Below are 25396 nucleotides of genomic sequence, written 5' to 3'. Positions count from 1 at the left end.
AACGCCAGCAAGATGTCATGCACTTTACCCTCATCTTATGTGAAGAGAAAATGGCTCTACAGTGAGGTTTTATTCTGTTTCCTGTAGGTCTTTGAGCCGCACTAATTATGACTTCTATTCTCAAAGAGTGCCCCAGAGGTCTTTTTCATTTCCTCTCTTGTTCTTCCTTTCCTCCCTGAGGAGTCACTTACTCATTCGCTCTCCTTGCCATGCCGGCTCCTAATGGCTATCAACTGCTAATTGGGGCTTAATTGAATAATGGATTAGAACATACATAAACTGGGATGTCACTTTAATCCTGTTGGTGTTCATTGGTTGTCCTTTTCTTGTCTGTCGGCTTCCAAGGCATCCCTACAATCTCTACTTGCATTTTCTAGATGCTGTTAAGCCAAACGCTGTAACATTTTGGTCGTACCAAGAAAAGAATATGTCATTTCGGTCGTAATTTAAAAGTGTGTGTATAATTCTGCATTGGTGTACAATTACTATTTGTTCCCTAAGAAGTGTATAGGACTGTGCAGGCCTTATTTCTCACAATTATGACCAAAAATTGTATACATTATTGTAAATCTAACTATACAACTCTATTAACACATCTTTATTATTTGATATTACTATTAAAATGTATAGTAAATATGTAATGCACATATGTTTGTTATTTTGTGGGCTTTTATTTAGAAATCCCATATCAATTGGTGTTATACCTGCTTTGACTGTTTTTGTTCATTTTTATTGTTAAATGTTTGTATAGAAGCCGGTTTCTGCAAGTAAAAAACATTTTAAAAAATTATAAGTTACAATTATCATACAAAAAAAATCATAATCATGAGATAAAAAGTCGAAATTATAAAATAAGAAAGTTGAAATTATGAGATAAAAAGTCAAAATTATGAAATAAAAAGTCATAGTTTTGAGATAAGAAAGTTGAAATTATGAGATGAGTCAAAATCACGAAATAAAGTCATAGTTTTGAGATAAAAAGTCTAAATTATGACATAAAAAGTCATAATTATGAGGTAAAAAAAAATCCAAGTTGTGAGATAATAAAGCCATAATTGTGGGTATAAAAAGTCATAATTACACAATAATGAGATTAAAAAGTCTAAATGATGTGATAAAATCTCATAGAGATAAAAAGTCAAAGTTGAGAGGAAAAAAACCTTTTATCTCATGATTGGCTTTTTATCTTATAGTAAAGAGATAAAAAGTCATAATTATGAGGGTAAAAAATGTTTCGAAATTATGAGATAAAGTCATATATAAAAAGTCATAATTAGATAATTATGAGATAAAACGTCTAAATTATTACATAAAAAGTCATAATTAGGAGATAAAAACGACTTGTATCTCCTAATTATGACTTTTTATCTCCTAATAAAGATAATTTAAAACTGCCCAAACGATAAATCATAATCCTGAGACAAAAAGTCATAATTATGAGATAAAAAGTGAAATTTATGAGTAAAGAAAGTCGAACTTATAAAATAAAAATTCATAATTATAAGATACAAAATCCGAAATATGAGATGAAGAGTGAACATTATCAGATAGTCATAATCATGAGGTAAAAAGTCGACATTATGAGATAATAAAGTCATAAATATGAGATAAATAGTCATAATTACATGATGTGATAAAAGTTGTAATTATGAGAAGGAAAGTCATAATTATAAGGTAAAAAGTAGACATGAGATAATAAAGTCATAATTATAAGATAAATAGTCATAATTACATTATTATGTGATTAAAAAGTTGTAATTATGAGATGAAAATTCACAATTATGAGGTAAAAAGTAGACATGAGATAATAAAGTCATAATTATAAGATAAATAGTCATAATTACATTATTATGTGATTAAAAAGTTGTAATTATGAGATGAAAATTCACAATTATGAGGTAAAAAGTAGACATGAGATAATAAAGTCATAATTATGAGATAAATAGTCATAACTATATTATGTGATAAAAGTTGTAATTATGAGATGAAAAGTCATAATTATAAAGTAAAAAGTAGACATTATCAGATAATGAAGTCATAATTATGAGATAGTCATAACTACATTACTATGAGATTTAAAAAAAGTTGTAATTATGAGATAAAAAGTCCCAATTGTGAGATTAAAGTCGTTATTATCTCATAATTGTGACATTTTATCTCATAATTACGACTTTTTTTATCTCATAATTATGACTTTTTACATCTCAATTTGGACTTCATTATCTCATAATTTCGACTTTCTTTTTCGCTCATAATTTCGATTTTCGGGTTTCGAAAAGGACAAGCGGTAAGAAAACGGATGGATGGATGGGTATATTAAGGGCTTTTATTTTGACATCGCCTGCTTTTACCGTAATGCCTCCCCAATGCGCACACGCAATGCTGAACACCACCACCACAGCAGCCATGACCAGCGGCGGTGGAGCTCGTCCTATATCCGGGAGGAGAGCAGCTGTTAGCGGGGTCTGACGCAGGACTGTCCGGAGCAGCAGGTAGACGAATTGTTATTTCAAATGTCTTCTTTTGCTCCAACACATGTTTTGTCTTTGAAAGGAGTACATTAAAAGGGGCGTGTAGAAACCCCCCGCGCCTCCGGTGAAAAAAAACAACCTTTTTCGGCTCCCGCTCATGGAGAGAACCGGGGCGCGTACCGATGCGAGCAGCAGCCCCTGACGCTCGGCGGCGCCTCGGTCGGTGGGAGAGGCTTGAGCCGCGGCCGCGCTCCACGATGCTCCGCCAGGTGTTGCACACCGGCCTGAGCGGCGGCTTCCGCGCGCTCGGCCGCTTCGTGGCGAGTCACCCGGTGTTCTTCGCCTCGACGCCGGTGCTCCTCTCCATCCTGCTGGGGGCCAGCTTCAGCCGCTACCGCGTGGAGGAGGACGTGGAGAGCCTGCTGGCGCCCAAGCACAGCCTGGCCAAGATCGAGGGCAACCTGGTGGACAGCCTCTTCCCCATCAACCACTCCAAGCACGCACTCTACTCAGACCTGCAGACGCCTGGACGCTACGGCCGCGTCATCATCACTGCCCGGCGAGGGAGCGTCCTGGAGCCGCCTCACCTGGACGCTATACTCGGGGTAGGAATGCTGCTTTCTGTCATTCACATCACGTTTTTTCCATTAACAATTGTCCATATATAAATCATAAATATATCGAGAAAGTTGTTTAGAGTGGAATCAGAATTTCCCATTAAGTGATTATAATCAGTGCAGTAGTTCCCCAACTTGCAAGATTTATTGGGTCTGTGACCGAGCTTTTCCCTCAAAACACTTGTGTTGTAAATCAACTTCTCCCATTGAAATGAACTGAAATCAATTTAATTGGTGCGGCCTCCAAAACATTTTAAACATTAAAAAAAAAAAAAAATTAAAATAATAAATATTGTATAAAACAATACAATACAACAAATGAGTAGTTTATGAAGTAATGTAATATTAATTTACATTATTTACCTTGAAAAGTGGACTTCTAGGGCAGTGTTTTTCAACCTTTTTTTTGAGGCAAGGCACATTTTTTTCATTTAGGAATACGGAGGGACGCCGCCAGCAGAAAACGTTAAAAAATGAAACTCCACCAGGTCCTCCTGCCTTATTTTGAGTTTGTTGGTGTTTTCTTGTGTGTAGTGCTTTAGTTCTTGTCTTGTGCTGTTATTTTGGTGTTTTCCTGTAGCAGTTTCATGTCTTCCTTTGAGCGCTATTCCCCGCACCTGCTTTGTGTTAGCAAGCAAGGCTATTTAAGTTGTTGCTATCCTTCTTTGTGTGGACATTGTTGCTTACCGTGTCATGTACGGATGTACTTTGTGGACGCCGTCTCTGCTCCACACGCTGCAAGTTTTTGCTGTCGTCCAGCATTCTGTTTCTGTTTACTTTGTAGCCAGTTCAGTTTTACTGTCGTTTTACATAGCCATCCCTATGCTTCATTGCGTTTTCCTTTCCCTTTTGTTAATTTTTTTGTTTAAGCGCTACATACCTTTTTACCTGCACACTGTGGTCTGCATATTGGGATCACAACAAACCATCCTCGTCTCACCCAACACATTCCGACTTTTACAAAGCAATTAACTACCTGCTGCCACCTACTGACATTGAGTATTACATGGTTACCCTGCCGAGCACTACACAGCACAGACACTAAGGAACGGCACATTATTTGCAGATTATAATTATTGATTTGCAAAAAATATTTTTTGGACCAATTAGGTGAAGTTACATAATTTCCCACGGCACTGTATCTCACGGCACACTAGTGTGCCGCGGCACAATGGTTGAAAAACACTGTTCTAGGGTATCTCCTTCCAGCTGCTTCTCTGTCAAACACACCATCAGCAGCTTTTCCGTGTTTTAATAAAAACATTTGCGCCGTTTAGATCTTAGTATAACATCCTCGGCTGGTTTTAGACTCATTCTGCTTTAGTATAGGGCGGGTGTCAGCAATCCGCGGCTCTCGAGCCGTATGCGGCTCTTTAGTGCCGCCGTAGTGGCCTTCTGGAGTATTTTTAAAAAACGATTGAAAATGGAAAAAGATGGGGGAAAAATATTTTTTGGTTTTAGTATGTTTGAGGATAAACATGACTCAAACCTTCCCAATTGTTAGATAGCCCACTGTTTAATATGTCTGTGTGTATGCTTCACTGATGAGAGCATTTGGTGAACATCGTTTTGTCCTACTAATTTCGGCGGTTCTTGAACTCACCATAGTATGGGCTGTGACACAACAGTTTGTTTACATGTATAATCTTCCACTCCTTCTTTGTCTCATTTTGTCCACCAAAAGTTTTATACTGTGTGTGAATGCACAAAGGTGCGCTTTGTTGATGTTATTGACTTGTTGGAGTGCTAATCAGGCATATTTGGTCAGTGAATGACTGCAAGCTAATCAATGCTAACATACTGGGACAAGCGGTAGGTAGAAAATGGATGGATGGATGTACATATTGCATCATTATGCCTCATTTGTAAGTATATTTGAGCTCATTTAATATCCTTTACTTACCTCTTTGTATACAACTTAGTTTTGCATGTCTCATGACACATTATCTGTATGTAATATTGGCTGCATTTCAGATAGTTTTTTGTGTGCCATGTTGTTCCAGACCACAGCAAACATTAGCAACATTTCTGTCAACAAAGATTTACTTAAGCCTGCCACACATAGTAATTTTGATAGTAGGCTAATATAGACACTTCCGTCATGTGTTGCCTTCATTATAAGACTTTTATATACAGCTTTTAAATTTTTTGCGGCTCCAGACAGATTAGTTTTTTGTATTTTTGTTCCAATATGGCTCTTTCAACGTTTTGGGTTGCTGACCCCTGGTATAGGGCAACTAATGGTAGGGATAAGTCAACATTTTGCTTGTAACTTAAAGCATAACAGTTCACTGAGAGACAGCTCTTATCTCAAAATACTCTTAAATTGAGGTACCACTGTATTAAAAAAGTTATAATCCCAATTCCCAACTTGATAATATAAAAGGGCAAACTAAATACTCTTTTTGAAATTGACACCGCTATGGTTGCCACCATATTTACAGTAACCTACCAATCAAAATGAGTTGACACTCTGCAATTCAATATTATGCAAAAGTGTCCCCAACCTTTTAACTGCATATTGCCCTGCACACAATGCAAAAGCTTAAAAAAATATATATTTTAAGATGTGTAGTGAAACTTTTCAGGTCAGAGGTCATGAAAAGCGGCACATTTTAAAAGCGAGCGTTTGAGTGCCTCTTCTCTCATATGTGGAGCAAACACGTGAAGGAGATGATAGATTTTTTACTCAGACTCTATAGAGGGACTCTATAGCAGTGGTCCCCAACCACCGGGCCACGGCCCGGTACCGGTCCGTGGATCGATTGGTAGCGGGCCACACAAGAAATGAAAAATAAAAATAAAAGTAATTTTTTTATTTTTATTTTTTTAAAAATTAAATCAACATAAAAAACACAAGATACACTTACAATTAGTGCACCAACCCAAAAAACTTCCCTCCCCCATTTACACTCATTCACACTCATTCGCACAAAAGGGTTGTTTCTTTCTGTTATTAATATTTCTGGTTCCTACATTATATATCAATATAGATCAATACAGTCAGCAGGGATACAGTCCGTAAGCACACATGATTGTATTTTTTTATGACAAAAAAAAAACAACAACAAAAAATACCATGGGAGGGGGCACTGAAATTCGGGAGTCTCCTGGGAAAATCGTGAGGGTTGGCAAGTATGCTCTATAGATTCTATAGCTTTTTGATTTGGGGGTTGCATTGGGCTAAAAAAATTTGGTCGAGGGCCAAAATCATATATATATAGACTATACATATACGTATATGTGTACATATTATATTGATATAATAAATATGTATTTGATAATTAATATAATTGGATATTAAGAGTGACGACCTCCTTAAAGTTTTGTAATCAATCAAAAATGTCAAGCAGCTAAAATGTGCCAAACATGGACAAGTGTGGAGAATGTTTAGCATTTTTCCCATCATGCTTTGTAATGGATTTAAATGGGTGTAATTTAGAATTGTTTATGGTGCATGGACATTTTTTATAATATCTACAAAGTTCAGCGAGCAGGTTGTGTTATGTGTGACCATGTCTGGTGACATTTTGTGTAGGTTGGATTTTTTTATTTTTGTTGCACCATGACTAGGGAAGGTTGTTTGCATTGGGTCAAATAAGTAAATGCTGCGCTTAATTGCACTCATTAGCCTGAATTACTCACAAGGGCCACTTGATGTTGACATATTGGGATTACTTGAGTCTTTTAAAGTGAATCTTTTTAAATTGAATTTTCTGAACATCTTCCTGCGGGCAAGATGTCTTTTTAAACTCATGACGTTACGCGGGCTAAATTTAAGACGTCAGCGGGGTGCATGGGCCGTAGTTTGGACACCGCTGCTCAATAGAGACACATACTAGTGTTAAAACATGAACAAAAAACTATATTTGCATAATAGGGGAACTTTAAAAAGCATAGAATGGATGATTGACTGGTATTGTAATGGATATATTTGCTAGTTAATATACAAGGTTTGCATAAGATAATTAATAATGAATGATAAATATGAACGTAAAAACTAAGCATTATTATCCTTACAAAGGCAGACTTTAGTACTGGATTTCCTGTTGCAGCCACAGATTTTATTTAAAGCAATAAAAAAGGCTGTCGGCACTTAATTTGAATTACCACAACACGCTGTAAACGATAAAATCTCTTTTATAACACACAGAACCAAGTTTATTTGCCATTTTGCGCACAGTTGCAGCTCCCCTCGCATTTTTTATGCGTTAGCTATGACAAGAAACTACCCTCGACGACCACAAATCAAACGTAGTTCTCATAAACAAATGCAATAGAATCCAAATTTATTGCAGCGCTGGGCTATTATTTCAATGTGAAATGAATCAGTCGCGCTATTAAATCACAAATAAGGCATCGCAGAGTTAAAAATAGTCAAGTCAAAACAAAACAAAAATGATGTGTAGCAGGAAAAAGAGTGAAGAAGTACCATGCCTGGATGCAAGAGCCTGGCATCAGTCGTGTTGCTAGGTAACCAGCAGTGTGGATGCTGGCACTGTTGTCCTCTTGCCATGGCAACAGGGATCTTTGTTTGTCCATCACCGCAGCAATTTCCCCCTGCCTTTAAAACATATCTGTTGCTTAAAAAAAATTCACACAAGTTCTTAACCTTTTTAACCTCGAGGTCCCAACTTTTCCACTCCAGAGGGTCCCACCTAAATATTAACACTGAATTAGTACTCTTAATTTTAATGGTATTCAATAATCATATCTAATGTACTCCAGATCAACCTTGTAAAACTATATGAAAGCATGCGTTTTTATTATCAAGGCTTAGGCAAAAATAAATACTAATAAAATATACTGCAAAAGAAGGGACTCATAAAAACTGAAGAAAAATAATATTTTTCATACAATCACACAGTGCTAAAACAAAACAATTAACCAAATATAATTAATTATAATATTATACATGTTTTTTGAATAAACTGTCAATAAAATTAAAATGCAAATGAAAATATAGCTTCACCACAGTAGTCATAATTTTTTCGCTTACAACATTTACCTATAACTTTAGCTCCAGACTTCTTGTGTTTGTTTGAGATTTTCATTGCTGCCACAAGTGGTGGAAAAGTTTATTACAACTGGAGATGGGAATTGATAAAATATTCCCCGTTAACGATTCAATTCCTCAACGGTTCTCTTATCGGTTTTTATTTGGGGAAAAAGAGAGAAAAAAAGGGTGTATTAGCATCAATTTATATTAGTTTAAAGGTAACATGGCCTTACAAAGCCTACAGTGAGGTCTTAAGAGGCACATAACATAGAAAAAAAAATTCTTTTTTGAAAATAAATTTAAGAAATGAATATTCTTTTGTAGAATATAACAAAATAAATCATGTGAAAATTACGCAAGAATGTAGAATTCCGTAACATTTCATATCTACTTATTACATACAAAGTGAGATATGTCAAGCCTTTTATTTATTATAACTTTCAGAGGGACAAGCGGTAGAAAATGGATGCATGGATGATTATGGTTTAGAGATTATGAAAACTTTGAATTGAAAATCTCAGAAAATGTGAGGTTTCAAAAACTGTAAGCCATGACGATCACAATTATAACAAATAAAGGCTTGAAATATCTCACTTTGCATGTAATGAATTAATATCACATAATAGTTTCACATTTGAAGTTCATTGCTGACATTAATGGACTTGTACACAATACTCAAATATTTTTAGTTTCAGCTGTATAGTGGAAATAACTGAATGAAAATGTTGTTGGAGGAAAACATGCAACTTTTTTTGGACTACAATTGAACATTCACCTTGCTAACATTAGGAGAGACCACTGCAGCAAATAAATGCAAGCTTTTGCACACAAACTTAGTCGCTGCTTGGTGACATTTGTCTAAAGGCAGACGTGAAATGGGGCGAGTACTTACTGCCTGCCTCGGAGCCATTCAGAATCTGTCTCTCGTCATGCGCATCTGAATTAGAAGGCATTCATTTCAAGTGAACAAATATTAGCGCTAACATGATAGGCGGTGAGTTAGTGCCTGTTGTATTTAAATTACGTGCTAGCGTTACTGCTGCTGAGATGAGATTAGAGCGGATAAAAACACGACTTTCATTTATAATTATTGAATTCCGTGTGTTCAAATGTTTCAGCATATTGTTCGCATGTCCTTGATAAAATAGCAGCCTTATAATTATTACTAGGGATGTCCGATAATATAGGGCTGTCGATATTATCGGCCGATAAATGCTTTAAAATGTAATATCGGAAATTATCGGTATCGGTTTCTTAATTATCGGTATCGGTTTCTAAAAGTAAAATGTATAACGTTTTTTAAAACGCCGCTGTGTACACGGACGTAGGGAGAGGTACAGAGTGCCAATAAACCTTAAAGGCATTTCCTTTGCGTGCGTGCCGTCCGAGTCACATAATATCTACCGGCTGTTCTCATCACGAATTAATGCAAGGCATATTTGGTCAACAGCCATACAGGTCACACTGAGGGTGGGCGTATAAACAACTTTAACACTGTTACAAATATGCGCCACACTGTGAACCCACACCAAACAAGAATGACAAACACATTTCGGGAGAACATCCGTACCGTAACACAACATAAACACAACAGAACAAATACCCAGAATCCCTTGCAGTACTAACTCTTGCGGGATGCTACAATATAAACCCCCCGCTACCCCCTACCCCCACCCACCCCAACCCCAACCCCGCCCACCTCAACCTCCTCATAGTCTCTCTCAGGGAGAGCATGTCCCATATTCCAAGCTGCTGTTTGGATAGATAGATAGATAGTACTTTATTGATTCCTTCAGGAGAGTTCCCTCAGGAAAATTAAAATTTCAGCAGCAGTGTACAGAATTGAGATCGAATTTAAAAAGTAAATAATGGGGGTATAAATGGAAACAGAATAGAAAAATATTACAATAAGTATAAAAATAAAAAGCAACAATGAGAATAAAAATATATCATTAAAATAAGAATATAACAAGAGAAACTAGGCAGTAGTGACCATGTTATGAAAAAGTATTGCACTGTTATTGTTTTGAGGCATACTAAAAAAAATAATGCACTTTGTGACTTCAATAATAAATATGGCAGTGCCATGTTGGCATTTTTTTTCCATAACTTGAGTTGGTTTATTTTGGAAAACCTTGTTACATTGTTTAATGCATCCAGCGGGGCATCACAACAAAATTAGGCATAACAATGTGTTAATTCCACGACTGTATATATCGGTATCGGTTGATATCGGTATCGGTAATTAAGAGTTGGACAATATCGGAATATCGGATATCGGTAAAAAAGCCATTATCGGATATCTCTAATTATTACATGTAGCGCTGTTGCAGTCTTTCATTGTAAAATGTAGTCAACTTTAGAGCTTTCAGAAGAAGCATGTCAGGTAAAAATTCCATCTAATATACTGAAAATATTGTCTGATTACAAGACAATTTGAAAAGTATATGAATAAGAAGTCATAACGAACCTTTTTGAGCAACTTTAGAGCGTTTGTTCTGGCCGGGCACCGCTATTTTGAGATCCGACGTCACTACGCACTTACCCACCCAGAAGAGTCATTAGGTGAACCATTTTAAAAAATGGCAAGCAATTCCAAGGAATTGATACACTGGGAACCGGTTCTAAACAAGAACCGGTTTTCGATTACCATCCCTAATTACAACTGAGTACTGCTGCGGCCTATACGGACCACAGCTGGGAAACATATTTTTTGACGGCCCTCTAGGGCAGACCTGGGCAAATTAAGGCCCAAGGGCATTTCCAAATTTTTTTTTTAGTTCTTAAAGATGGAAACTGCAGCTGCCATTATGATGTGCAGTGATGTTTTTAAATGACCGTAAGTCTTGAACTATACAAAGTATTTCAGTGTTTGGAATCTGCGCTTTTGCATGATATTCTAGTTACTATGGTAATGTAAGTCACAGCAGCTCAGACGAGGCACCAAGCAGTGTGGGTGGGGAGCGTTTCCACAGAGAGGCCAGCCTGAAATGTGGGTGTCAGGGACAGACGAGGAAGGAGATTTTTACAACAAAGTTCTAAAGCTTAGTGATATATCAGACATATCAGATTGTAGGTGGGGTTTTTTTACCCTTCGCGTTCATATTTCTCTGTGTTTGTTGCAATTTTGTTGCGTTTCGCTTGATTGTAAAATATGTCAACGTTCATATGTTGCCAATATTCAGTGTTTTATCGTTCATAGTTAATATTGTAAATCACACATTCTTTATTTACATGTACCGTAATTTCCGGACTATAAGCCGCTACTTTTTCCCCTCGTTCTGGTCCCTGCGGCTTATACAAGGGTGCGGCTTATTTACGGCCTATTCTTCTCCGACACCGACGAAGAGGATTTCGGTGGTTTAAGTACGCAGGAGGAAGACGATGACACAATGATTAAAGACTGACTTTTCATATACCGGTAGGCTGGTTGTTTTGATAACGTACAGGCGAGCACTTTGTATTACTTTGCACCATTGTATTATTTTTACTCTGCACGAATGCTGTTCGCCATGTCAAAGATGTGAAAGTTTGATTGAATGATTGAAAGATTTATTGTTAATAAATGGGACGCTTTGCGTTACCAAACAGTCATCTATGTCCCGACAATCCCCTCCGTGGTAGCAGGAACCCCTATATACTACGGTAATTACACATCAAAAGCCTGCGGCTTATAGTCGGGTGCGGCTTATATATGGAGCAATCTGTATTTTCCCCTAAATTTAGCTGGTGCGGCTTATAGTCAGGTGCGGCTTATAGTCCGGAAATTACGGTACATTCTGGGTGTCTCATTCAGTAAAAAAAAATTAAATTCCATTCCGTTTTTTAAGGCGGTCTGTCATTTTAGCATTCAATCAGACATTATTGTGAGGTTTTGTATTAGTGTTCCTAAAAATAGATATACCGGCCCCCAGACACATTTTTTTTCTCTAAATTTGGCCCCCGAGTCAAAATAATTGCCCAGACCTGCTCTAGGGGCTGCTTGTGGCCCAATAATGGACCCCCGGCCCTTTGGTTAAGAAACACTGTTGTACATTGAAGTGATTATTATCAATTAGGGCTGCAACAACTAATCGATTAAATCGATTAAAATCGATTATAAAAATAGTTGGCGATTAATTTAGTCATCGATTCGTTGGATCTATGCTATGCGCATGCGCAGAGGCTATTTTTTATTTATTTAAAAAAAAAAATTTTTTTATTTTTTTTTAGAAACCTTTATTTATAAACTGCAACATGTACAAACAGCTGAGAAACAATAATCAAAATAAGTATGGTGCCAGTATGCTGCAAGATACCTGTGGCGGTGGGGGCGTGGCTATGGGCGTGGCCACCATGACATCTTCGAGTAATTTGCATAATTGACTACAATGATATGATTTTCTCTAAAAAGGCTAAAAAAAATGTATACTTACTAATTAATAATAACAGTTTTGTTTTAAACGTCCATCCATCCATCCATCCATCCATCCATTTTACAATATAATTACAACCATTTATGTACATATTTATATACAGATTTGAACAATAAGTTATTCATTGAAATATATTTATTAATTGTGGTTCTTACAAAAAATATATCTTATAAAATATAAAAGCTAAAATGTCTCTTAAAGCTCTGCCCCTTTAATTAGTGCATACTAAATAATTTACTACAACCATATTATTTACCAGCAACATAAAGTGAAACAGAGGCAGAGGTGTCCTGCCACAGTCAGTAACAAATAAACAGAAAACAGTAGTGGTCAAATACAAATAAGGCAACAAGAGAAGTATCCTACACTTCTCTTTTGTAAAGTAAATCTGAACAGTCTATGTGGGCATCTACATCAACTATATGATTTGCCTGAGAAGCTGGACAGGAATATAAAAAATAAATAAATAATTATTTGTATTTGTATTTTTTTATTTGTTTTATTTGTGGCGGACGTAATACTTTTTCGTGGCGGGCCGCCACAAATAAATGAATGTGTGGGAAACACTGTGCTGTTTATTTTTCAATAAAATACTGTAAAGTATAGAAATGTAGTTTGTCTCTTTTATCTGATTATTAATCGACAGATTAATCGATTATCAAATTAATCGTTAGTTGCAGCCCTATTATCAATATATTAAAAAAATACAATCTTAATTTTAAGTTATGAGAAGTTTGTCTGTAAAATCACTTTTATTAAGGTATCACACTTACAGTACCAGTCAAAAGGTAGGATATAGGTAATTCAATACAATACAAAAGCATTCCAAAAGTATTTAAGATGTGTTGTGAAGCCTGCCTTATGTTTTTATTGTCACTTTGTCTTTGTTTGTCCTGTCACAGCTCCACAGGCTCATCTACCACATGCAGGTGTCAGTGCCACCATCGGGCTTCAACTACTCCTTCTCCCACCTGTGTCTCCCCGACGACAAGAACGTCTGCATCGTCGACGACATCATCCGCGCCATGGAGGAGATCCAGTCGGCCCGTGCGGCCAACCGCACGACCTCGGTCCTCCGCTACCCCATCACGGAGCTGGCGGACGGGCGCCAGGCTTATATCGGCCACCAGCTGGGCGGCGTGCAGGGCTTGGGGCCCAACGGCGCGGTGCGCGGGCAGGGTGTCCGGGGCGAGGGCGTCCGGGGCGAAGGCGTACGCTCGGCCAAGGCGCTCCAGCTGACCTACTACCTCCAAGCGCGTGGCGGCCTCATGGAGGGCGTGGCCGGCCAATGGGAGATGGCCTTCCTCGGCGAGCTCCGGCAGTTTGCGGCGCTGCACCCTCAGCTGGTCCTCTACCCCGCCACGTCTGCGTCCCTGAGGACAGACTTTCAGTTCTCCTCCGTCCTGGCACGGCGCCCCCTCTTGGCCAGTTTGGGGCTGTGTGGCGTTCTGGCCGTGCTCTGCTGCTCTATGAGGGACTGCGTCAGGTCCAAGCCGTGGTTGGGACTGCTGGCGCTGCTGTCCGTCACTCTCTCGGGCTTGACGGCTGCAGGGATCTTCAACCTGAGCGGGTCCACCTACAATTCCACGTACCTGGGCATCCCCTTTGTCATGCTGGGTATGTATGAAATGTCAAATATCACACACATATAGTCTTTTCCATGTACAGTGTAGTCTCAGAGTGTACTGGAACTATGGTTGCACGATACACAGTAGACGATATCAATTTGGCGGACGATAGAGCTTTTGATACCATCGTTACATCGTGTTGATGACACATTGTCTCTGTGTCCTGCAAATTTTACAGCGTCAAGCGAGAGAACGCGTCCTCAACACAACGCCAGCCACTTTTAAGTCAGAAACCCTCGCCTATAATAAAGTATGTTTCTTACAAGTACCGTTATCACTGGAGGACAAGGAATGGCTAAACAAACTACACGGCACACCCCAGGAGGATATGCTGGCTGCTAAGCGCAAGGTAGAGTGCTTGAATGTAAACAAAGGTGGGCGGATTGATACAAATTTTGACAGTATTGATACCAAGCATGGTATCAGTATATATGGTCGATAATACTGTAGTTACGTCAATATTTTTTTATATATATTATCTGACGTTTTTCGCATTGTTAACAAACTCAGGAAATTAGGAAGACTTAAAGGGCCAAAACCAAAAGATTTAAATCAGAATAGGAATTCATTCTAATAATAACTGATATTGTTACACCGCCATCCTGTGTTTTTGTCTGATTATAATTGTGATAAAAAAAATTAATCATTCAATGATATTAAAAATTTGAAGTATCAGCATTGGTATCAACAATACTTCCCCTGTATTGGATCCATACCCAAATGTGTGGTATCCCCTAAAACTAATGTAATGTATCCAAACAGCAGAAGAATAAGTGCTTATTACATTTTGCGCTACATGCTAAATAACGCGTGTAACCCCGGGATACATACTTTATCAGTATCTCGCAGTATCAAGCTTCAAACTCTGCTTCGAGAAGCTGCGTACTACAAGACATGCTCATTGTAGCCATTAATCCTGACTTCCTCACTGGTTTAAAAAACATGTTTTATTGATTCTTGTTTTTATGTTAAAGTGTTGTATATATTCTTTTCTAATTTTCTTTTAGTCAGACAATATTTTCGGCAAACTGGATATAATATTTATTTTTATTTTTTCATTGTGCTCCTGTGTTAATGTTGATCATTTTGAATGTATTGTTATTTATTGAGTTTTTTTAATTTCATTTTTCAGTATCAAATGTTTGAAGTCGGTCAAAAAATGTTTATAGTTTAAATAAGGATTTTACTTTTTTTAAATGTCATATTTTTTTGCTTTAATGTTAATAAGGATACAGTGTTATGCATAGGTGTACTTACATCAATTTTATAGACTATTGATACTATTTATGATGTATATGGGGGGTGCGTGACAGAAAATAGAAGCATTGCATTAGGCTGCCATTTTAACAGCAACACCCTGCTAGGTTGACATATTCTCAAATGATGACAGATAGTTGGACGAGTTCCAGACTTTATTTTAAACGGGCACTGCACTTTTTTTTAAAATTTTGCCTATCATTTACAATCCTTATGTAAGACAAGAACACATATGTTTTTTTTGTTTTTTTTTAATGCATTTTAAATAGTAAATAAATGCGATCAAAATTCCGCTGACAATGTAGCCTTTGGGAGTCGCACTATTCTGCCTATAAACCTCTTGAATAAACATTCAAACACCTCCATTAAGTTTTTATATACATGCTGTAAGTACATATGTAATGTAGTAACGGCCACAATTATAATAACAATATATAATATCACTGATAATTTACTCACTGCAGACTTCAAGAGAGCCAACAAACATAATAAAACATCACTTACTGTACAAGGTCTGCTATCATTAGGATGCCGACTGCTAGGATTTTCATATATTCACATTTAGCTGAAGAATGACTCATAATGGTCGCGAAAAAAAGTATTTTGTGTCGTTCTCGCCATTCCCTGGCCTAAATTGGCTGTCGAAGTGTACCAACTTGTCGAAATATGTCCTCGTCCTTCTACTATCCAGGTGTGAGGCATGATTTATGATGTACAATAAAGTTTGACAAGCGAAGAAGCACCTCACCAGTCGATGATGTAAACATTGGCACACAAGCTTGTGACCACGGCGCCGCTATGAATAGTCTTGTCTGCGCTAGCACTTATAATAACAATATCACTAATACTATGTTAAAGGCCTACTGAAACCCACTACTACCGACCATGCAGTCTGATAGTTTATATATCAATGATGAAATCTTAACATTGCAACACATGCCAATACGGCATATAAAGTGCAATTTTAAATTTCCCGCTAAAATTCCGGTTGGAAACGTCTTTGGATGATGCGTATGTGCGTGACGTCACGACGGCAACGGAAGTATTCGTACCCAATGTGTCACCATACAAACTGCTCTGTTTTCATCGAACAATTCCACAGTATTCTGGACATCTGTGTTGGTGAATCTTTTGCAATTGGTTTAATGAACAATGGAGATTGCAAAGAAGAAACTTGTAGGTGGGATCGGTGTATTAGCGGCTGGCTGTAGCAACACAACAAGGAGGACTTACTTGGATAGCAGACGCGCTAGCCGATGCTAGCCGATGCTAGCCGCCAACGCATCTGTGATCGGGTGAAGTCCTTCGTCGCGCCGTCGATCGCTGGAACGCAGGTGAGTAAGAGGTGTTGATGAGCAGATGAGGGCTGGCTGGCGTAGGTGGAGCGCTAATGTTTTTATCATAGCTCTGTGAGGTCCGGTTGCTAAGTTGCTAAGTTAGCTTCAGCGTCGTTAGCAACAGCATTGTTAAGCTTTGCCAGGCTGAGAATTATTAATCATGTAGTTACATGTCCATGGTTTAATAGTATTGTTGATCTTCTGTCTATCCTTCCAGTCAGAGATTTATTTATTTTGTTTCTATCTGCATTGGAGCCAGATGCTATCACGTTAGCTCAGTAGCTAAAGAGCTTCGCTGATGTATTGTCGTGGAGATAAAAGTCACTGTGAATGTCCATTTCGCGTTCTCGACTCTCATTTTCAAGAGGATATAGTATCCGAGGTGGTTTAAAATACAAATCCGTGATCCACAATAGAAAAAGGAGAGAGTGTGGAATCCAATGAGCCAGATTGTACCTAAGTTACGGTCAAAGCGAAAAAAGATATGTCTTGCACTGCATTCTAGTCCGTCACTCTAACGTTCCTCATCCACAAATCTTTCATCCTCGCTCAAATTAATGGGGTAATCGTCGCTTTCTCGGTCCGAATCGCTCTAGCTGCATTGAAAACAATAGGAAAATATGAGGAGGCGCACAACTGACTACATCACGCTACTTCCGGTAGGGGCAAGGCTTTTTTTTTATCAGAGACCAAAAGTTGCGAACTTTATCGTCGTTGTTCTATACTAAATCCTTTCATCAAAAATATGGCAATATCGCGAAATGATCAAGTATGACACATAGAATGGATCTGCTATCCCCGTTTAAATAAAAAAAAATTCATTTCAGTAGGCCTTTAATATTCAAGTCACGAAATGTAAATGGAGTTTTGTTGGTGCTTTTTGAATGGATATTTATTGGTTTTTTGGGGGGGAATAGAGGACCTCCCAATGGCTCTGATGTAAGCAAACTTTTATTTACGAGTTAGAATGCAGTATAAAAAAATACATCCGACGTCATGTCTTTCAAAATGATCGTGAACGATAGGCAAAGTTGCCCAAAAAGTGCAGCTCCCTTTTACGTTTTTTTTTCTGTCTAATTATTATTTTTCTGTTATTTTTTGTATTAAAAACAGCCATTAGACAAAGTCCCTCAAATATTAATAGCGCCCATTTCCATTTAGTTCAGCTTTCGAAGGGCTTATTTCAAAATGACCCCAACAACTACAAGATCAGACCTCAACTATAACCCCATCCCCAAAAGTGAGTTTGTTAATTGTGTTACTGTTTTTATTCAGCACTCACCTTGTGTCAGCATTGAATCCGGCATTTTAAAGAACACTAATGCTCATCTCAGCATGCGGAACAGACACAGCCGAGGCGAAGCGCTTCTATTGATTTTCATATCACAGAACACTTCTGTCCGCCGTCTGTACACCTGATGATTCCCTCCAGGCGCGTGACGAGAGGTTTCAATCCCACCGACAAGTGGTCGAGCATGACCTAGACTTCCTGGCGAGGGAGAGTGACGTCATTATGCCACTAACATGATTTGTGACTCACTCACAGCCTGAACAAAAGCATCAGTGCCGTCTTATAGGGTACATTTCTTGGTACTGCAGTGTGGAGGAGGGGCCACTGCCTTAAAATAACCAACATGATAGAATGCACGGGAACAAAAGAAAATGTTGCTCAGAATGTGTGTAAAATAAGGAAAACTACTTTATTTCCTGTGTTTGTTAGTCACGGTTCTGCAGACTTTGTCAACCGGGACCAAAGTGTCGGCCCCGTTTCGGCTTCAGTTGAGGTGTGAAGTGTATTGTCGTGTTGTTGATGCCACTGCATCGGTGGGTGGTAATGGCTGACTCACTGGCGCCATGGCAACCATACAGGCACACTTGACGAGCATCTGCTGCGTGTGTAAAGACAACCATTAAACAAGGTGTTCTTTATTGTATACATTGCACCATACTGAGAACAAGGTCCGAGATAATGTATGGGTGTCAACAAAAACATCGAATCGCACATCAAATGTGTAACAATTCTTAATTGTTTTAAAAAAAAATTAAAAATTAAAAAATATTTTTTTTATTTATATATTTTTTTTCCCAAAAAAAATTTGTCCTGTCCAGCCACTTTATCAAATATAATTTTATTAAACAAAACCAGTTGTTTTTTTTCAGTAATTTAGACATTTATCAGAGCTGTGTATCTATTTTATGGAGGAATGTAGTTAATCATAGAACTGCCACCAAATGTTATTAAAAAAAGTATTGCTTTTGAATTGAGAATTGATTCTGAATCAAACCGTTACCCCCAAGATTTGAATCGAATCGAATCGTGTGGTGCCCAAATATTCACAGCCCTGATATTTTTTTCTTCTACTCCTGAAATGTTGCACACAAAAGAGTGAAAGTTGGTCAAAACGTGCACCCCTATGGTCTGTAAATGATGCATGGCGCTCGTCCCCCACTAAGACCGGTAATACCACACCACCTTAGCCGTGCTCACCCTTTAGAGCACAGCCATAACTTTCTGGCACTAAACCTGCAGAAAATAGTTCTCAGGATTCTCTATGTTTACATTTTTACATTTTACACTATTTTGTTGCACTTTATTAAGCATTTCTTACGTTTTCCTTATTTTAGCACCTTTACTTATTAAATTTTCAATGTGATTTTACAATTTTGTTAACATCGATTGAGTGTTTTCCATGCTTGTGTTGACATTTCCTGTCCTTTGTGCCTTGATAGCTGAGGACATTATAATCAAAGGAAGTTTAAATTTGAAATAAAAAATTTTACATTTAACATATTTTTCACTTAAATCTTATTTTCAGTAGGTCATAAAAAATATAAATAATTATTGTCCAAAATTGTTTTATTTTCTGATAAATTCCGATTCTTACTTGTAAATATTCTTCATCGATTAAAGAAAATCAAAAATGTTATATATACCAGTATATGTATTATCATTTTTTTTTTTTTTTTAATTATTTGTCCTGTGCAGAGAGTAGGGCAAATCATATTGTTGATGTAGATCAGAGGTCCCCAAACTACGTCACGCGGGTCCAAAATTATGTTTTTAAATTCTTATTTTTTAAAAATCTGTCCCTTTTAATACATTTTGTACCGCTTGTTACTCTTAGTGTCTCCTAGCCGCTCAGGCAAATCATATTGTCTAAAAATAAATTTTTCCATCGATAACGTGACATGAAGTGCTCTTTCAGTCCATTAGTGTGTGAGGAATATATATATATATATATATATATATATATATATATATATATATATATATATATATATATATATATATATATATATATATATATATATATATATATATATATATATATATATATATATATATATACTTTAGGTCAGGAAAAAACACAGAGGCTATTTAATCCCTACAAGCCTGTTTCGCAGGCTTGTAGGGATGAAATAGCCTCTGTTTTTTCCTGACCTAACGTATATTCCGCTCTACCCCGGTATTGAGCACTGTATAAGGGATAAACCACAGAAACCTTGACTATATATATGTGTGTGTGTGTGTGTATGTATATATATATATATATATATATATATATATATATATATATATATATATATATATATATATATATATATATATATATATATATATATATATATATATATATATATATATATATATATATATATATATATATATATACACTACCGTTCAAAAGTTTGGGGTCACATTGAAATGTCCTTATTTTTGAAGGAAAAGCACTGTACTTTTCAATGAAGATAACTTTAAACTAGTCTTAACTTTAAAGAAATACACTCTATACATTGCTAATGTGGTAAATGACTATTCTAGCTGCAAATGTCTGGTTTTTGGTGCAATATCTACATAGGTGTATAGAGGCCCATTTCCAGCAACTATCACTCCAGTGTTCTAATGGTACAATGTGTTTGCTCATTGGCTCAGAAGGCTAATTGATGATTAGAAAACCCTTGTGCAATCATGTTTACACATCTGAAAACAGTTTAGCTCGTTACAGAAGCTACAAAACTGACCTTCCTTTGAGCAGATTGAGTTTCTGGAGCATCACATTTGTGGGGTCAATTAAACGCTCAAAATGGCCAGAAAAAGAGAACTTTCATCTGAAACTCGACAGTCTATTCTTGTTCTTAGAAATGAAGGCTATTCCACAAAATTTTTTGGGTGACCCCAAACTTTTGAACGGTAGTGTATATATATTATAAATTATAAAATATACATAAAATATACAGCCTGGCCCACAGCCAAATTGTTTTAACCCAATGTGGCCCCCTAGTCAAAAAGTTTGGGGACCCCTGATGTAGATGATCATATCTGCTGTACAGACTTTAGAAAAGAGAAGTGTTGGATACTTCTCATTTTGCCTCATTTTTATTTGACTTTATTAAATGTTTGGGTAGAATTGTATTAAACAAAACCAATTTTCTTTTACGTAATATAGACATTTATCAGAGCTGTTGACCAAATTTATGGAGGAATGTAGTTAATCATGGAACTGACACCCACCGTTATTAAAAAAGTATTGATTCAGAATCGATTGTGAATCGAATCGTTAACCCCAGGAATCGAATTGAATCGAATCATTTGGTGCCCAAAGATTCACAGCCCTAGTAATTATCGATATTCATCGATATCAACCACTTATATCGTAATAAAGTTTTCCGCCATCTTGCTGAGCCCTACCACAACCCTCTGTCCATGTGTGTCTACCACCAGGTCACGGCCTATTTGGTTCCTTCGAGATGCTGTCGTCATGGAGACGGACGCGTGAGGACCAGCACGTGAAGGAGCGCGTGGCGAGCGTCTTCGAGGACGTCATGCTGCGCTTCTCGGGCTCCACCCTGCTGCACCTGCTGACGCTGGGCCTGGCCGCCTCGCCGCTCACCAACATGGAGGCCGTGCGCCTCTTCTGCCGCACCGCCGCCTTGGCGGTCGCCGTGGGCTACATGTATATGCTGTCCTTCTACAGCTCCTGTCTGGTCTTCACCGGGTACCTGGAGACGGGTTACAGACATGGCTGCTTTTGCCGTAGGGTCCCCAAGCAGGACCGTCTGGACTCTAAACCGTCCTGGTACAGGTGCCTGATGTACACCCGTTACCAGGATGAGGAGCAGGCTACCGGCACGCCACACGGGGTCAGTCAGTCCCACTCTCTGAACCTGGCCAACACGCACACGTACGTGCATCCCCGGCCTGCAAACAACCACGATCACGTGACCCAGGGCACGCACGCCTCGGACCAACATCCTCAGGACTCGCATCTTTTGCTCGGCTGTGTGAGGCGTTGCTATGGAGACTGGATCACAAACACTTATGTCAAGCCTTTTGTGGTGCTGCTCTATCTGGTTTACATCTCCTTTGGACTGATGGGCTTCCTGCAGGTGAGACGAAACACGACAAATTGCAACTTGATGACGTCTGACACACGGTCAAAAGTTTCAAGTCACTTATGCAACTTATGAGAAAGTGTCTCTAAACTTTTGACAGGTATACTGTATGACCACGTTTAACTCTATTTTACATTTAAACTACTCACTAAAAAGGAAACTGATCTTAATTAAAACGTAAAATAATATTTCATGTATAATACTTATTTATTTAAAATAAATAGATAAAGAATTGTGCAGGAAAATATGACCATTTAAGAGGCAAGAGATCCTAAAAGACAACATAAGCATCCTATTTGAATTGAAATGAAAGAAATAAAATAATCCATATTTTCAAATTAATTTAAACATTTTGATGTAGCAACTTTGACACAATATTTCCATGTTACTTTTAAAAAAAGAAATTTTTTAAAGTTTATTTTGTAGCTCTTTGAAAATGTATCATTTATTTTTATTGCATTTTTCTTAAACATATTAATAATTAAGACTCATGATTTCTAATTATTATTAAAACTTTTAACTTTTTCATGCTTTTCACTTTTTTTTGCAAATGAATTTATTATGATTTTCTTTAAAATAATTTCATAGTGAATACTAGTAATTTATACTTTTTTTTATAAATAAAAAATCGTGTAAATAAATGTTTTTTTTTAACACTTTTAACGTTTTTTCACACAAAGGAATATATTATAATTGTCTTTAAAATTATTTGGTAATGATTTACATTATTTATAAAAACCCTGTGAATATTTTTTTCATTAATGTATTAAAATACTATAAAAATATTATAAAGAAATACTATAAAAATCTTCAAAATAAATGTTTAATTTTTTCAAGCTTTTAACTTTTTTTTACACTAATTAATTTATTAAAATAAATAAATGATAAATAAATGAAAATGATTTGGTATTTAACATTAATGATTTAGATTGTTTATAAAAATCATATACATTTATGTTTACTTTTTAAAATTAAATTTCTAATACTTATTGTGAAATTGTTTGATCCTGAACACGTTATAAGTATTTTTTTTAAATCGCTCGAATATGTTTTTGACAGGTGACCCAGGGCTCGGACCCCCCCAGCGCCCTGGTCGCCATGGATACGGCCACCGTGTCGTACACGCGCGCCCATCAGCGCTACTTCAGCTCCTACTCGCCCGTCATCGGCTTCTACATCTACGAGAGCGCCCCCTACTGGAACGACACGGTGCAGTGCGACCTCCTGGAGTACGCCAAAGGCTTCCAGAGGATCAGCTGGCTGGAGGCCTACCTCGACTTCCTGTCCGAGCGGAACCAGTCCACCAGCCCGCCTCGGGAAAACTTCACCCGCACACTCCGCCACGCCTTCCTCCGAGAGCCGCGCTTCGCCCACTTTGCCGACGACATTATCTTCGCCGAGCGGGGCCAAGGGGAGGAGCCGGATGTGGCGGTGTCCCGCATCTTCCTGGTCGCCAAGACGACGGAGAACAAGCGGGAGGAGATGTCGGTGCTGCTGGACACTCTTCGCCGCCTCTCGCTCACCTCCCGAGTCCGCTTCCTCATCTTCAACCCTTCCTTCGTGTACCTGGACCGCTACGCCACGGCGGTCAGCTCGCCTTTGCGCCACTCCCTGCTGGCGGTGCTCTTCCTGCTGGGCTTGTCCTCCCTCGCCGTGCTGGAGCCGCTGGTGTCGGTGTGGTTGGGCCTCACCCTGCTCTCGGTGCAGTTTGGCGTGCTGGGTTTCATGACTCTGTGGGGCGTGGAGCTGGACTGCATGTCCGTGCTGTGTCTGATCCTGGCGCTCGGGCACGCCGCCGACTGCAGCGGGCCCCTCCTCTGCAGCTTTGCGGCGGGCAAGGGTGACAGCAGAACCCGCTGGGTGAGGGTGGCCCTGGAGAGACACGGCGTGCCCTCCCTGCAGGCCTTCATCTGCTACGCCGCCGCCCTAGTCCCCGTGGGCTCGGTGCGCTCCAACCTGACCCGCACGCTCTTCCGCTGCCTGGCCCTGACGGCGGGCTGCTCGGCGCTGCACACGCTCGCCTTCCTGCCCGCCCTCCTCACCTTCCTGCCCCCCTCGAAGAGCCACGCCCACCGGGCCACCGGCGGGAACACCCCCAGGCAGGAGGTGGAGTGCGTGGAGATGAACGACAGCACTCGAGTGGTCGACCAGATCACTACGGTCTGATGACGTCGGCAAATCGGTTGCCATGGAGACCGCCGTGCCGGACCGCCGACGTGCGAGCTGCGGTGTGTCGCCTGTGAAAAGAGAAATGTAGGCGAAAGGTCGGGCCGATTTTTATCGAGGAAAGGAGTTGGATGTGGCGTATCCATGGTAACGGGCTCTGTCCAAAAACCAAACAGATTAGCTGAGCTCAGGCGTTCGGATGAAGGAGATCGGAGCGCTAAATGTTTGCTATGTGGGCAAAAGTATTGGGACACACCTCTTCATCAATCAGTCTGGAAGAAGTGCACATTGGATGCTTTGGCCGTCCCGATACTTGTGTCCCGTGTCGTGAGGCAATCACCTGTATTTCTACCTGAACCCTGCGGCCAATAAAGTCACGGTATTAAACCAAGCGCGCCGAGTGGTGTGGTTGTGTCGCGACTGGACGAGGACGACGCGGCAGGCTTCGCTACACATCTCCAAAATGATACCGCCAACTCTCCGTCAAGTCGGCTACAGACGTGGGAGCAGTAAGTTTGATTGTTTTGTTGTTCTTTAGCAAACAGGCAAAACCCAGCATGATGTTACTATGTTAGCACTGTGGCGCACGTAGCTATGCTAGCTTTTGTCCCATATATGCTAGCTTTGTTCGTGATACACGGCATCTATTATGACGAGTAAGTGCCGAGTTACAGTGCATACAATAGGTCTGGGTTAGTTTTTGCCTCATTCCTCCCTTAAAGCGTGAGTGAAGAATGCACTCCCAACCTGACAAGACATGATACAGTAGTATCTGCTCACAGATGTTACCTGGTGGTTGTTTGAGGACACTGCAGCGCCTCCTGGATAAATTAACCAACCCCCACAGCTTAATGCACCACTTACACGCAGGATTCTCACATGAATGAGGCTAAAACTAACCCAGGCCTACTGTGCGGATAAAGTGTTTTAAACTGTGTTCATTTTGTTGACTAAAAATGAGAGATGTCCGATAAATGCTTTATAATGTAATATCGGAAATTATCGGTATCGGCTTCAAAATTATCGGTATCGGTTTCAAAAAGTAACATCTATGACTTTTTATAACGCCGCTGTGTACACGGACGTAGGGAGGAGTACAGAGCGCCAATAAA

At 38.8% G+C, this 25396-nt stretch overlaps 1 protein-coding gene across 1 annotated transcript; it reads left to right on the top strand.

Annotated features, from left to right (window-relative positions):
* Positions 1 to 2239: 2239 nt before the first annotated feature.
* On the top strand, positions 2240 to 24842 carry ptchd1 (patched domain containing 1). The gene is made up of 5 exons (XM_062021968.1): positions 2240 to 2492; positions 2554 to 3076; positions 13405 to 14119; positions 21448 to 22112; positions 23178 to 24842. The coding sequence occupies exons 2-5, from the start codon at positions 2654 to 2656 to the stop codon at positions 24282 to 24284; spliced, it is 2910 nt and encodes a 969-aa protein (XP_061877952.1). The 5' UTR covers positions 2240 to 2492; positions 2554 to 2653; the 3' UTR covers positions 24285 to 24842.
* The last annotated feature ends 554 nt before the right edge of the window (positions 24843 to 25396 follow it).

This window comes from Entelurus aequoreus, linkage group LG15 (genome assembly GCF_033978785.1).
Source record: "Entelurus aequoreus isolate RoL-2023_Sb linkage group LG15, RoL_Eaeq_v1.1, whole genome shotgun sequence".
Lineage (NCBI taxonomy): Eukaryota > Metazoa > Chordata > Actinopteri > Syngnathiformes > Syngnathidae > Entelurus > Entelurus aequoreus.
The sequence above is the reverse complement of the archived record's forward strand: the minus strand, read 5'-3'. Positions and strand labels throughout refer to the sequence as shown.

Coding starts and splice junctions, on each gene's coding strand:
- ptchd1 (XM_062021968.1), top strand. CDS start 2,654: ATGCGAGCAGCAGCCCCTGACGCTCGGCGGCGCCTCGGTCGGTGGGAG. Junction 3,077..13,404: donor ACCTGGACGCTATACTCGGG/GTAGGAATGCTG, acceptor GTCCTGTCACAG/CTCCACAGGCTCATCTACCA. Junction 14,120..21,447: donor CATCCCCTTTGTCATGCTGG/GTATGTATGAAA, acceptor GTCTACCACCAG/GTCACGGCCTATTTGGTTCC.